The 16,283-nt window shown below is 33.8% G+C and overlaps 1 protein-coding gene across 1 annotated transcript in view; it reads right to left on the bottom strand.

The window, feature by feature from the left end:
* Nucleotides 1-2,961: 2,961 nt before the first annotated feature.
* SPAG6 (sperm associated antigen 6) overlaps nt 2,962-16,283 on the bottom strand; it is a 60,710-nt gene continuing 47,388 nt past the window's right edge. The window contains 4 exon segments of the mRNA XM_042053991.1: nt 2,962-3,031; nt 4,364-4,509; nt 8,148-8,262; nt 13,401-13,410. Of these exon segments, the coding sequence (XP_041909925.1) occupies nt 2,962-3,031; nt 4,364-4,509; nt 8,148-8,262; nt 13,401-13,410 (341 nt within the window).

Here is a 16,283-nt window from a genome sequence, read left to right as displayed (position 1 = left end):
ATTAGGAAACTCCACGAGGGCAGAAAATGTAGCTTTTTTTATTGTAAATAATCTGTATCTAAGAGTCTGCCCAATTGCATGATTTTGGTCTGAAACGTGTAATCCGTCATGGATTGTCATTGCCCATAAATCACATATTGTCTTGCACAGAATGGAACAGTTTGCAAAATTGTTACACATATCACTGCAGGTTATTTTCACAAGCACCTTATTTGTAAGTTGAACAAGTATTATCCCTCTTACTTCTTAACAGATATGACTAGAACCCAGATTTTCAACATTTCTCTCCGGCACTACTGGTAGGCATCTATATTTCAACAACAGGTGAATTGAATGAACAGGTCAACCAATAATAAGATTCAACCAATTCTATTTCTGAACTGAAGTCCTAAAAATAAAATGTTCAGCTAAATGAGATATCCTAATAATAGATGAATTTTAAATAAACTGCAAAGGGGGAGGGGAAACAGTGGGGACAGAGGTTGGTCTGCCCAGAGAATTGACACACTTCAAATCAGGGTAAAAATATCAAAGAACACCATCAATGAGAAACACTATACAAACAGAAATTTTTTTTATGTTTTAAAAGGTCTTATAATAGACTTTTTAAAAAATGAAATTTCACTTGCTTTAAAAGTGTTTTATGTCAGGGAATATTTCATATGAGGAAAAAAAAACCAAAATAGAATTTATTTATAAAAATTATATTATAAAAATGTATTTATTCTTACATGTTTAAACTTCAGTCATCTTCAAAGTACCCTCCATTTGATGAAATACACCATTTGAGACATTTTTCCACTGCTCAAAACAGTTTTTGATCTCATCAATTTTGATGCCTTTTTGTGCTTCTGCCATTTTATGTTTTACCTCTTTCACATCAGCAAAATGTTTCCCTCAGAGGACTTTTTCATCTGGAGAAACAACAACAAAAAAGTTGCTTGGGGGAGATTGGGTGAACAGTGTTCATGCCATTTTTGGTCAAAAACTGCTGAACACTCAGCATGGTGTGGGCAGGTGCTCTCATAAATCACCCATGATGAAATGAGCAAATGTGCTGAGTCTTCAAAAAAGGTTCACTGAGGCTGAATGCAGCCTCTCACAACAACACTATGTGGTACACCGATACAGATGGGTTTCTAGAACACTCACCTAGCCAGGGACACCTGTACTACAAGGGGCCTGCCCTTGAGAAGATAATTTCATGTTTTTGGGTCCCTCCCTTGTAGTATAAATTTTCCATATTGCACATGATCAAATTGTAGCACCCATGCACACACTACTAAATATTTATTACTTTATTAGTTTAACACTAATATTTGATAAGTATGAAGTAATGTGTGAAGTGAAAACTTTCAAGTTCAGCATACAATAGCAAGAAATATGTAATAGGAAATTCACCATTCCCATAACATTAGAGGAGGTTTCGTCCTACATAGACTGGTTTCTTTATTACCAACATAGTCATATTAGAAAAAAGGTCTTAATGCTAGAAAGATGAAAACTACCTTTATTTTCTCAGATTCTTAAAAGGTTCATAGGAAGCAGGCAGACAGGAAAGAGGAATGAAGGCTATAAAATCGGGAATAAAAATTATATTTTGTTATGTGATAAGTCAAAGAAATTACTGCAAGGAAGCAAATTAGTCCAAGGAAGTATTAAAAAGTCAAAATGCGAGAAATCCTTGGCTGATATAAGGCAAAAAAAGACAATCTTGGGTATAATAATGTTTAAAAAGATACAAAACACTATGTACTGCTAGAAAACAATGACAGAGATATACCCAGAAAATACCAAAAATAAGTGGGTAGGTTCCTTTTGAGAAGGAATAAAAAGCCTGAGAAGGAAACCTGTAAGCCAGACAGACAGGAAGCACTGAGGTGTAGGGGCTCCCTGTCCAGTCTTCCAGGGAAGGTCACTGTAAGGATTGTCCCTTAAGGTCAAAAGACATATACATGCCAACTAACCAAGATTCTTAAATTTAGTCACATCTTCCCCAAGGCCCCAACACACTAGACAGGAAGAATGAAAAGGACTATTCTGATGTTGCTTTTATTTAAAATTTTATTGAAACTGGCTCTCTCACCCCATTTTAGCCCCCTACATGAGTGAAGATGCATGTAAATTCTGAGTCTGGTGGTGTTCTTTTCAAATTATGTCTTAAATCTCTGAAAGTAAAGCTAGGGCAAGAGAGTTCCGATGACCCGTTTTACATGCCTGCTTCCTTGTTTGTTTGTGAGCAGAGCTAGACTAAGAAACCTTTCAATGAAAGTGGAAAGCACGTCTGCAGTTGTATAATACTTAACGTTGACTTCTGTCCTCTCCCGCTCCTTGAAAGGTAAGAAACAAAAGTTTAGGCAGAGTAAAAAAGAGCTTAGAAAACTTGGGATGGAAAAGAGAGTTTCCTTGGTTCTTACGCTTATCTATGACAGGTTATCCACAAAATCTATGTATTTGGTTAATACATTTATGTCACAGGCATTAGAGTCTCTGTACTGCTATATTTTCTGTATTTCTGTCATCAGATTCCTCTTTCAACTATTTCCCTTCTATAATCTACTATGGAACTTGCAAGGCTAGTTTTCCTTGCCTATGCCTATAGGGAATTGGCCAAAAGAACTATGAGTTTTTGAATACCATCTTTCATCTGTCTAGTTGGAGGGGTGGGTGTATGTATGTATTGTTTTTAATAGAACAATAGCAAATATTTTAAAATTCTTTAATGTCTTTTTAAATCTATCTCTAGAGTAAATCTTCTGTAAATTACTGTAAACAATTTCTCATATATTCAAGCCACTAATTTTTAAAATATTACATAAATTTAGAAAATGTTATCTAAAGATATTTCACATTGAATAAATCTAGAATGTACTTAGTTGAAATATTTAGAAAGAGCTTTATTTAACAACTTTTATTCATAACTACTCTAATGTGAATTTGAGTAGAAAAACATAACTTTGCTTAGTTAGAAAGTGGTTGATAGCTGTCCACTCTCTGTAAAAGTGGATCTAACTATCTAGGAGAATAATATCTGAAAAATAAAAATTTTTATTAGGTACTGGTGAAAAGATTCAGCACAGTGGGCATGAAAGATTCAACATAACATTTTTATCTGAAATGATTCTATAAATGCAACTTCTGAATAATTATGCTCTAGTAATGCTTTGTGAACAAGGTTAGAGACCATCAAGAAAGAGAACACCAACTCACAAGACTGTGGTAGATAAATAACAAACATTTAAGGGATATCAATACAGTGGCAGAGAATGGATATTTGCAAAGTAAGATATTTAAATACAGTGAAGGTATCTTATTAAAGTGACTTACGTCAGGCGACTAACGTTGCTATAATGATCATAGCTAATAGATTTTTTCATGTTAGACAACACAATAATCAGCATCTGCATTCTAATTGTGCTAGAGATTATTCTCAAGACAATTAGAAAGCAAATTTAATTGTGTGTGTGTGTGTTACAGGCATTTTTCATATAATAAAAAAAAAGTGTTACCAAGGAGGTATCTTTCATTTCACTTATTTTAGGTTTAGTGGTATGATTCTCTTTTATGCTTACAAGATCTGAGCCTTAGGTTTAATAATCTTCAAATCATTTAAAAAATTAATCTTGAAAGTAGCTTCCTGCTACACTACTGTGAAGCACCTGCTTATCATGAACAATATTATTTATGTAATTTTTCAAATATAAATTGTACCCTTATTTTTGACACTCAATATTTCTTTTCTATCTGTAATACTCCCATTAATATAATGGTGAGCTTAAAAATAATAATATGCAGTGAACTATGAAAATCAGAATCTATAGGCCCTTTCTAAATCAGGTTTATATTAAAGATTAATCTAATTTGAACATTGTATTTGGATATTTTTTAGTAATACATGTCTTAAATTAGTACAGAAATGTCTCAAATGGCATTCCAGTTTAACTCGGAAATGTGTGTGTCAATCAGAACACTAACTTGAGGTAAAAAAATAATAAAAAAGCAAGCAAGACCAAAAATGAAGGTATATATTGGTCTTGCCCTGGCCAAGTGGCTGTGTTGCTTGAAGCGTTATTCCGTATACCAAGAGGATGCAGGTTTGATCCCTGGTCAGGGCACACACCTAGGTTTCAGGTCCATCCTCAGTTGGGGTGCATACAAGAGACAATCAATCAATGTTTCTCTCACATCAATGTATCTCTCTCTCTCTCTCTGTCTCCTTCCTCCTCCTCCTCAAGTGAGGATCTAAAAAACAATGTATACAGTATTTCAAAGTCCACATTTTGACACAGCGGATATAAAATTACATTTGAAAACAGAAAAACCACATTACAATTTTGAACTTCTCAAAGTCTATTTTTCCCACCTTACAGTTTCCTCTGGGTAGCAGTTGTTAATATTGTTGATATATTCTTGTTACAGAGATCCAGGTTCTGCTTTCATCTCTTGAAACTTTTAAAGCTCACCACTTGTTACAAAAAGTGGTCGAGCTTTGCTATTGTGCGGCAGCACCTTCAAAAGTGAGCACATTAAAATATCAGCTTTTCTTCTCTAATTTGTTTTGTTACTAGTGAAAAGCAACAATATATCCAAGAAAGTATAAAAGAGAATTTGTGTCCAATATACCTGTATGTAACACAGTGAGCCTAAAATTGCTGATGATTAGAAGTAAAATTCAGCCTTTTTAGAAATGTACAAACTTTCTTGTTGTGCAGATGGAATAACGGCAACAAACATGAGCAAAGGCAATGAAGATCTACTCATATACGTAAAACAGAAAGTGGTCTCCCTCCTTTGCTGACACCCATTTAACACATTTCCACTACCTACAAAATTAAAGGCAACCTCCTTAACCAGGCCCAGAAGGCTTTCTGTGACCCAGTGACTAAATACTTCTCCAGCTTCCTCTCCCACCAATCTCTATCCGAAACGTACATCCTGGGTTGTTTCTTGCCTTTGCCCATGCTGTTTCCTCTCCCGGAATGCCCCTCCGCCTTCCACCCAATTTGCCTGTCTAACTCTTGCTTATCTTCTAATATTCAGCTCAGTCATTACCTCCTTTAAGAAACTTTCTCTGTGACTTCCTTCCTCTCTTATCCCAGGATGAGTTAGGTACTTTTCTTCTCTCCTAGCATTCTGTTAAGCCCAGTTGGTGCACTTGCTACATGATATTTTCATGATCAGTTTATATCTGTCACAAATGCCATGGAGGCAGAGACCATACATTTATTCATTCATTTATTTTTGTAGTGCCTGGTGCCCAATACATGCTCAATTATTGTTTAACAGATGAATGAACATACTAGGGAGTAGGCAAAGAAAGGAAATTAATATGTTAATGAGACAGAAGAAGAATCAGGAAGTAAGGAATCAAATCCAAGAGAAGATTTTAAGAAGAAACTAATGAAAACCGAAGAACATCCCTGGATTTGACAGTGGATGCTTGTGTGTTGAGAGGCAAGAGCCAGTGCTGATGAAGAATTAATGATATGTGACAACTGACCAGATAAGGAAGGCCCTGGAGAGGGGGTTCACAATGTGGGAATTCCCACTCTCTTTCTTGGTCATTACTACTATTTCCTCTGACAGAAACACACTTTCTTTCCCCTACCATTCCTACTTTTCCTTCCAAACCAGCTTTTTTCACTTGTACTACCTCCATTGAACTCCTCCTGAATACTTCAGACTACATTAGCTTATTTCTTCTTTTTAAAAAATGTATTATATCCCTGGCCAGTGTGGCTCAGTTGGGTGGAGGGAGTATCATCCCAGAAAGCAAAGGGGTGGCAGATTCTGTTCCTGGTCAGGGCACATGCCTAGCTTGCAGGTTTGGCCCTCGAGTTGGAGCACATGCAAGAGGCACACAATCATTGTTTCTTTCTCACATCAATGTTTCTCTCCCTCTTTCTCTCTCTCCCTTCGGCTCTCTCTAAAATCAAAAAGGATGTCTTCAGGTGAGGATAAAAAATTAAAATTAAATTAAAAAAATAAAAGTTCATTATGAAGTCTAGCACATTAAAGTATTTTCTACTGTTTCCTCTGCTCTCCCCAGCTAGATTATAAAATTCCTTGAAGAAGAACTTTGTCTTATTCTTTTTTGTCTATCCTTCAAAGCTATACAGGGTGCATGTAAACATTTAACAAATACTTAAAACTACAAAATTATATTGCTAATAGAATGTTAATAAATATTACCTGGACCCCCCAAAAATGGAATGGAGGTTGTTGGTTTAGTCCCCAGTCAGGGCATGTACAGAAGGCAACCAATCAATATTTCTCTCTTTTTTTCTCCCTTCCTCTTTTTCTAAAATCAATAAACACATGAGAGGATTTTTTTTAAAAAATGGAATGGTCTACATATACATAAGTTTTAAATATTTTTTTGACCTAGAGAGTTTTTATACCTTCTATGCCTGTCCCCAGACATATTAAATTACTATCTTCTTACCTACTGTCTTGCTTTCCCATCTCTTTTTAGAGCTCTAGTATCCTTAGATTAAGAAAACATAAAATTTCACCTGAAGCAAATATTCCTGAAGGCACATTTATAAGATTACATGATATAAGGTATTGTCTTTATTTTATTATAGCTATGTAACCTTCCACAAATCTCACTAAATCATTTTTATTTATTTACTGACTAATTTTTAACACAGTTTGGGCTAGTGTTCATTTTTATGGCAAGTTCAAGAAAACTAGAATATCTCAGTAGCCTGGAAAATTAGACTATAAAATGAAATTTTCAGAAGTAGGGTCTATTACTCCTTTTTAAGAACTGGATCTTCTCTGTAGATGACCCACTCAGCTCCTTATTGCCCCCCGACTCCCACTTTAGCTGGTCAGTTTCTTACTTGGCTCCCAGCAGGGGTCAGAGCTGGAGTAGCTTCATCGATATAAAATGTACTGTCCACTGGCTACAGTGCTTGAGGGTCAGTCAGATTGTTGGAGATCATGAACAGAGTTGAGAGCAGTGGAGGCTATTAGTATCTTTCAGATGAGTACTTAAACTAGATCTAATAACTATAGGGACTAGTTTACAAGTTACGATTATATACATATTTGTTCATTATTTGCAGGAAAAAGTACATAGATAGTAGTACCTCCTTTGTACAGTATTGTAGTTGACTATTCAAATAAATTTCGCCTCCATTTTTATTAATTTTAAATCAGCTTTACTTTCATGTTCTGTATCTTAAAAACAACTGTGTGTGTGTTTGAGTGTTTAAGATATGCTTGAGGTTGAGCTAAACTCTTTTCATAGAACATCTCACTTAATTTTACAATGACCCTATGAAAGAGGTGCTCTTATTCCCCTTTTATGGGTAATCATACTACAGTTTACAGAGATTAAGATATTGCTAAAGATATTATAGCTGGTAAATGTAAATCCAGGTACCCCAACTCCACAGCCTGATCTCAGAGCCATTATAGGATATTATCTCCACAGACCCTGTTTTCTTAAATCAAATCCCCTGAGCACAATTTAACCAATCCTTGATGGCATAGGGTTACCATATGGCCACCAATGGCTTGGCAACACAGTCACTCTCTCAGCTTTTGCTATAAGTTGTCAGTTCTTTTGCTATCAGTTCTACTGGCTGCTGTCCACTGCTAGAAGCTTAACCTTCCTACCTTACTACTTTTAATCTGCAATAATCTATTTTTAAAAGTTATATTTGTTAAAATTGTTCATAAAATAAGTCAACAAACTTCAAGTGACTATCTGAGAGCATCTCCAGTAAGTGCATGAACTTTGTGGAAAATATTTCAGTGGCTCAGAGACCATTCTTCTTTCCTTTCAAAGATCTTTGCTGTGTTCCCAAATGAGTGAAACAGATGCCAGAAAAATTACTCAAAGTTACTTACCAATATAAATGATCTATATGAATTATGAGGTCTTTATGTTTACATACTATTTACTTCCCAAGAACACTAAAGAACAGTACAGAAACTGTGAGGAAGAAGGAAGTGTGAATTATATGTGTGAATTTCATTGATCTACATCACCATCCCTGTCAATACAATCAATGACAGTAAAGTAGTAGGACCCTGCCTCCATCTTACAGAAGAAAACATTGATCCAACAGAAAAAAACAAGTTAATTCATTTTCATTTTCTTTCCCCACCTCCAGGCTAAGAGCACTTCTTACCTTACTGAACTGTTCAAGCACATGCTTCAGAATATTGGGAGGAGCATCATATTGAAATGGCTGAAGGGCTGATAATAGGTGCATTTTTGTAAGGTATTATGGCTTTTTTACTTTACTGAAATACAAAGCAGAATGCATATTAAAGTAAGCAATCAATGAAAGCTTGACAAAAATTCATGTTTCATGTTCATGGGATTTAAAAATGAAATCAATTTCCTGGTCTAAGCTGCAGTTGTTTCATTTTTAAAATACTTGTCAGAAAAATTTCTTCTATCTTTCATTGGTTTCATCATAGAATACTCTGCTGGTTGCTTTTGTGTCAAATTTTAGACTATATGGTGTATTGTTGAGCTCTTAAAATACCTATGAGGAAATTAAAATTATAAATTATAAAGCTATAGCCTGTAAATTAATATGTATTACATTTTATTAGTATAAAACTTGTGCATATGAAACTGTGAGATAACAATGAGAAAATAGTTTACTGTAGAAAGCCAGTATCAGTCATTCTATGTTCTCCAAAAGGCTTCCTGGCTTATAGATATGTAGTCAGAAATATTCTACTGTATACATTACTGAATGAGCATTTGCAGATGCACTGCTACAGATCACAAGTAGAAATCGCAACACTCACAGACAGAAGCAAAACAGAATCTACTCAACTGCAGAGAAAAGCTCAAAACCAGGTAGTGCATCACCCATAAGCAAAAGAATAGGCACCCACAGGTACCTTCCCCACTCTTCTCCAGCACTCTGTGTTTCATGGTGACACCATATGGTGCTGCCCCACTGCCAAAAGTATAGCTGAAGAAGGGCTCTGGTGTGACTGCAGCACATTCCTGCAGCAAGCTCTAAGGCCATGGCTGGTTGTAATTCTGTTTCTTTGTGCTAAAGCCTACCCCCTTCTCTTTGGAAGGCTTCACAGTTGGGTTTATCTACAGCTGTTTTCCCCTATAAAATCCACATCGGTTTGTATGTGCAGGCGTGGGCAAAAATAACTTTATTTAAGATTCAAATTTGTTTTCTACTCATGTATATTCTGCAAGCAAATTCTTTCCAAAGGCATAAGTTTACACTCTTTTGGGAAGTTTATGAGAACTTCTTGACCAAAAGAGTTTCAGTAAGTTAGCTCTGAAAAAACTAATACATATAAAATATACCAAAGCAATAGTATATCACAAAGTATATATCTACTACATATAATTTATAAATACAATGATATTCCAGTTTATAAAACATATAAAATATGTGTGAAATCACTAAATGAAGGAAATTTGAACATCTTTTCTCAAGAAAAGAAAATAAAGTTAATTTTTACATACTTATACATTCCTTTAGGAAGAATACTATTTTATGTAAGGTTAAAATAACTTTCAATACAATTTTCTAATATAAGCAGAATTAAAGAAAATGGGGGTGGAGCAAATAAAATAACCCCTCAAATGGAATGACCTCTTAGAATTAACCAATGGTAAAGTACTTTCCTGAATAAAAGTCTTCTTTCTAATTCTATCTAGGATTATTTGACAGAGCACCGGGGGAAATAAAAAACTCTGTCATGTTAGAATCTAATTTGGTGTTTTGTCAAAGTACCATCTGCTAAAAATACTATCCTTTTCATATTAAATTGCCTTGGCATCTTTGTGAAAGATCAACTGACCAAAAAAGAGTCTATTTCAGATTCTGAATTAAATCACACTGATATACATGTCTTTCTGTAAATAAGTACCACACTATCTTTATCCCTGTAGCTTTGAGTACGGTTTGAGATTAGACAGTTTAAGTCCTTCTTTTTCAAGATTGTTTTGGATAGTCAGGCCCTTTGTATTTCCATGTGAATTTTAGAATCAGCTTTTCAAGGTGATGAAGGGAAGTCAGCTGGATTTCTGGTAGAGACTGCATTGAATATATAGATTAATTTTGGGAATACTGCCATCTTAAAAATATTGAATATTCCAATACATGAATATGGGATGTCCCTCTATTCAGATTTTCTTTAAAATTTTTCAGCAATGTTTGTAGTTTTCAGTGTACAGGCATTATACTTCTTTTAAATTTATTTTTAAGTGATATATTCTTTTTGATGCTATTGTGAATAAAACTATTTTCTTAATTTCATATTTGAATTGATCATTATTAGCAAAATATAAAAATTTATGTTTATATTTTGGTCTTATATCCTATAACGTTGTTGAACTCTTATTAGTTCTAGCATTTGTGTGTGTGTGTGTATTTTATAGGGCTTTCTACATACAAGATCATGTCATATATTGAATGTAAAATTTGATAGTCTTTAGTGAACATGCCTATGTTATCAAATAGTTCTACAACTTCATACTGTGATTGGAAAGAAATTATATGAGGTCAAAAAGACACTTATTTAGTTAACTCAGCAGATCAAGTAATATCTTACTTTGAACTTATGAATAACAGATTATGAATTTTTCTAGTTATCACTGCATTTAGTAGTTACTGTTTATCCTTAGACATACACAAGCATGATGATGTCAGAGAAGGAGTCAGGTGCTATCTATCTATTTAGGGCAACTTCAGTTTGAGCCTGGTTTACTATGAACTAGCATGGCACCTATTGTTCTATATTCATTTATTTTTCTGTCATTCCTAAAAATTGACTCTGTCCACACTGATCAAAGCTGTTATAAAAACCACAGTAGGTGACTAGCAACACTATATTATACCTCTTAATGACATACATAAGAATAGTAACTAACAAAATAAAAGTGTCAGTACAAACACTTGATACCATTTCAGTTGTTTTTCACAAAAAAATGAGAGAAATAATAAAAAATATTCATTATTGCCTTGCTTAATGTATTATTTTTTTAACTGTTCAAAATTTTTAAAAAGTGTTTCTTACTTAAAAGCTAATTTTGTTCTGAAAGCATTCTGGTCCAAAGAGCTATAATGAAAGGAGAACATAGGAATACATTTTGCAACTTTGGGTTAGGCAAAGTCTTTTTAGGTATGGCTCTAACTACATAAGCAACAAAAAAATACATAAATTAAATTTCATTAAAATTTAAAAGTGTGCTACAAATAATACTATCAAGAAAGTGACACTGCAATCTACAGATTGGGAGAAAATAGTTGTAAACCATACATTTGATAAATATTTGTACCCAGAATATACAAAGAACCTTTACAACTCAAGAATAGCATAATTTCTAAATGGGTAAAGAGTCTGATTGGACTTTTCTCCAGAGAAGATATATGAGTGAACAATAAGCAAATGAAAAGATTATGAATGTCATTAACCATTATGGAAATACAGATCCAAACCACAATGAGATGTGAATTCCAATTCAGACCCACTAGTATGGGTCTGAATTGGGCCATAATAAAAAACACTGGGCTATAATAAAAAACAAAGACAATAAGTGTTGGCAAGGATGTGGAAAGTTGGAATCCACATATGCTGTTGATGGGAATACAAAATGGTGCTCACATTGGAAAACAGCTTAGTAGTTCCTCAAAATGTTAAACAAAGTAGTTGTACTAGCTAGCGATTATACTACTAAGTATCTACCCAAGAGAAATGAAAGTCCACACAAAAACGTATACAATAATGTTCATAGCAGCATTATTCATAATAGTCAGAGTAGAAGCAACCCAATTGGTAAATGGACAAACAAAATGTGGTATATCAATATAATAGAATAGCATTTGGCAATAAAAAGGAACAAAATATCAATATGTGCCATACAAGAGTGAGCCTTGAAATTTATGCTAAGTGAAAGAAGCCAGGAACAAAGGGCCACATATATTGTACAATTCCATTTAAATGAAATGGCCAGAAGAGACAAAGAGAGAAAGTAAATTAATGGTTGCCCAGGGCTAGGTAGGGAAGATATGAAGTGATGCCTAATGGGGGGATAAAATTGTTTTTAAATTAGACTATAGTGTGACTGCACAATTCTGAATATACTAAACATCAAAGAATTGTATGCTTTAAATGAGCAAATTATATGGTATATGAATTATATTTCAAGAAACCTGCTAAAAAAGTTAAAGGGAAGAAACATTCATGGTAAGAACACAACAAATCAAATAATTATCTTAGAAATAGTTTTATAACTAAGGTAATATAATGAAGTTATTCAAATGCCAAAACTAACATGAAACATAGGATGGCTCTAAATCAAAACAACTGAAAATGCAAATGCCTAAATATTTTAAAAATGTGTGTAGGTAAGCTTCTTAAATAAAAGATGGTTTTTTTCTGTTTTTAAAGAGGCATTTGAAATAATACAGATACAGACAGATAATAAATCTATGTGAAAATATGCAAGAAATTCTAAGGGGCTGTCCTTGGTTCTCTTGAATTGGAACAAATTACAGAATGCTTACAGAAGCTGACATGCTTTTGGGACAAAATAAACTTGAGCTAGCCTTATAATTTGAAAACTGCCACAGAGTAACAAATAGGAAATGCCGTTTGACAGTTCCTGAAGCTCTTGGTTGCATCTTTCCCCACTGAGATAGTGTCAAATCAAACAAACTTAAACTTCCGTCCTATAACTGATACAATCCAAAAGATCTTGGAGAAGAAAAAAAATAATGAAGTCCCTACATTAAAAAGTATTTGGATGAATTTGAAACTTTGGAAGATTGCTAATAGAACAATGAATAATAAAGATCCTACTTTTTAATTAATTGACCAGTGTGTTTCCTGAAAGTAAATATTATTTTATATCAAATATAGACAGAAGCCCTGGCTGGTGTAGCTCAGTGGATTGAGCACAGGCCTGCAAACCACAGGATCGCGGTTCAATTCCCAGTCAGGGCACATGCCTGGGTTGCAGGCCAGTTCCCTGCAGGCCAACTCCCAGCAGGGGATGCACAAAAGGCAACCATACACCTATGTTTCTCTCCCCCTCTCCTTCCCCTCTAAAGGTAAATAAATAAATAAAATCTTAAAAAAAAGAAATCTGCATCAAATTTTAAAAAAATGTAGACAGAATAAACCTTAACTTCTATTAGTAAACCTAAATGTTTTACTAAAGCCACCTTTGTCAAAATAAAATGCAATAAAAATTATCTTACATTTATTCTACAGATATTTATACATTATAGTATCATAATAATTCATTAAAAACCAAGTTATATAAACTTAGTAGTATATGAAAAGTATACAGAATGGGCAAAAGTAGGCTTGTAGTTGTAAATATGTGAAACACAGAATTTACTCTTGTATTATCATGTATTAATTATTGTATTATTTATTTATATTACCACTGTAAATCTACTTTTGCCCACTCCTGTATGTGCTAAGAGACTATTTGCAAGGGTTTCTCAGCTATGATTACTATTGACTCCCTACTATTAATTTTTCATGCTGTAGCTCACGCATTCCTTTTTTCCCAAAACTTACAGGAAAATAAAAGTTGTTAAGTGCAGGAATCTGAAAGTGATAGAGTATCTGATAATGTATTTGTTGATAATCTAGCAGTTGACCAATCTAGCAGTTGACCATAATTATTATTGTAGCCTAGGCAGCACAGCTTATGCCTATAGAAATCCTGCAGAGGAGCCATGCCACTGGGTCCTAGAAGTAAGGGGCAGGTGGGTGAGAAGTGAGGAAGAAGGAAGAGGAAAGACGAGGAATGAGGAATTTGGGGGTTAAAGGAAGGACGTGGGAGGGGGAAAAGACAACAATGATAATGGGTTAAAGAAATTTAATAGGGTTGATTTCTCAACCAAAAAGTCAAAAAAATCACAGAATTCTTAAATGGCAAAAGGCCTTAGCACATCGTCAGTCTAACTTGTCCTACCAAGAACTGCCAAGGAATGCAATTAACATCAGAGAAATATAAGGGAAGCCCCAAATCTAGCAAATCATTGCTTTGATTTAGAAAGTCTTATAAAAAATGAAAAAATTAGTCTTACAAATCAACTTCACTCAATGAATTTGTAGAGAAATAATGTGTGAACACAACCAAATATATTTAATTGTATAAAGTTTGCAAATTATAAAAATTTAAATTTATAAACATATAAATTGGTAATTAAATAAATAATTTTTAAATAAATAATTCACTATAAACAACTTTCAGAGTCCCTGAACTATACAGTTCTAATAAACTTCCTGCCTCATTGTATCATCTAAAGTTATTTCAGCAAGTTTGTTTTCTTATATATTAATTTATTGTTTTAATTAAAATTTTTTTAAGATTTCATTTTTATTTATATTTAGAGAGAGAGGAAAGGAAGGAGAGAAATATCAATGTGTGGTTGCTTCTCAAGCAACCAGTAGGTCCCCTACTGGGGACCTGGCCTACAACCCAGGCATGTGTCCTGTTTGGGAATCAAACCAGCGATACTTTGCTTCACAGTCCGCACTCAATCCACTGAGCTATGCCAACTAGGGCATTATTGTTTTAATTAGAATTTAAATATAATGTAATTTACTGTTGTTAACTTTACTTTGAATTATTGTCTTTTCTGTGCACATCCTTTAATCCAAGTCAATTCTAAACGCTGTTTTCAAGTTACATGTTTTCCTAATAAGATAGTATGCTGAGAAATATTTTCTTTCTTTGAAATTCTATAATTATAAAACAATCTAGCCTACTTTATATTTATGTTTTGTGAAGAATTTTAGTAGCTAGTAACATTTTTTCAGAAAGCTGAATTTTTAAAAATGCGTATTTTAAAATGTATAATTTTGTGCATAGTATGGACATTTTTCTTTTAAGGAACAAATTTAAGACATATAATTAAAAGACCTGGCAAACTTGGAGTTACGAGAGGTATATAAGGCTTCAAGAACACCTCCTCCCCAGTTACGCTGTACATTTGAAAACACCTTAAATTCGTTCACACTGAATTTGTAAATATAAGATGGACTAAAGTTCTCTCCACCTAATTTTAACTCCAAAATTCTACTCCTCCTCAATTCCTATTCTATTAAAAAAAAGCCAGCAGGAATATAGAAGGCAACAACCAGATATTCGTTTTATTTATTTTTTATTTTTTCAGATATTCGCTTTACAAACAACTTTGCAACTGCAGAAAACTTTCTTTAAAACATATCACAGATTTTTATAGACAAGGGCAACCCATTTTCAAAGAAGAGTTTCCTCAGTTTTGATAAATTTATATTTCTTGACCTCTGAAAGCAAGATAATGTCCATAATGAAAATCAAAACATTTTAAATTACACATTTTTAAAGAATGAATCACAATCTAACAAATCTTCACAAAACAGTAATAATTAAGACTTACTTTTTTTAAAACAGTAAAATGGTCATTCTACCCAAAGCAATCTATACAGTCAATGCAATTCCTGTTAGGATACCAATGGCATATTTCACAGAACTAGAACAAATACTCCAAAAATTTATATAGAACCAAAAAAAGACCCCAAATAGACTCAGCAATTTTGCAAAAGAACAAAGCTGGAGATATTACAACTCCTGATATTAAATTATACTATAAGGCCACTGTAATAAAAAGTTCATGGTACCGGCCCCCAAACAGACATATAGATCAATGGAAAAGAACAGACCACCCAGGAGGAAACCCACATCTCTATGAGAAATTGATATTTGACAAAGGAGGCAAGTACATACAATGGAGCAATGACAGTCTCTTCCATAAATGGTGTTGGGAGAACTGGGCAGGTACATGCAAAAAAATGAAACTAGACCACCAACTTACACCATAGACAAAAATAAACTCAAATTGGATAAAAGACTTAAACATAAGTCACGAATCCATAAAAATTCTAGAGGAAGAGAGAGGTAATAATATCTCAGATATTCAATGTAGAAATACTTTTATCAGTAGGTCTCCTAAGGAACTGGAAACAACGCAGGAAATAAACAAATGGGACTACATCAAATTAAAAACCTGTACAACTAAAGAAACCACTAGCAAGATGAATGGGGAACCCACTGTATGGGAGAACATTTTCTCCAATGGTACATCTGACAAGGGATTAATCTCCAAAATATATGAAGAACTAATACAACTCAATGCTAGGAAGACAAATAACCCAATTAAGAAATGGGCAAAAGAATTGAAAAGACACTTTTTAAAAGAGAGAATGGAGGAGGGAAGGAGAAAGAGAAGGAGAAAAATGTTAATGTGTGGTTGCCTCTCATACACCCCCTA

This window comes from Sturnira hondurensis, unplaced genomic scaffold (genome assembly GCF_014824575.4).
Source record: "Sturnira hondurensis isolate 20B ecotype Veracruz unplaced genomic scaffold, ASM1482457v3 Scaffold0009906, whole genome shotgun sequence".
Lineage (NCBI taxonomy): Eukaryota > Metazoa > Chordata > Mammalia > Chiroptera > Phyllostomidae > Sturnira > Sturnira hondurensis.
The sequence above is the reverse complement of the archived record's forward strand: the minus strand, read 5'-3'. Positions and strand labels throughout refer to the sequence as shown.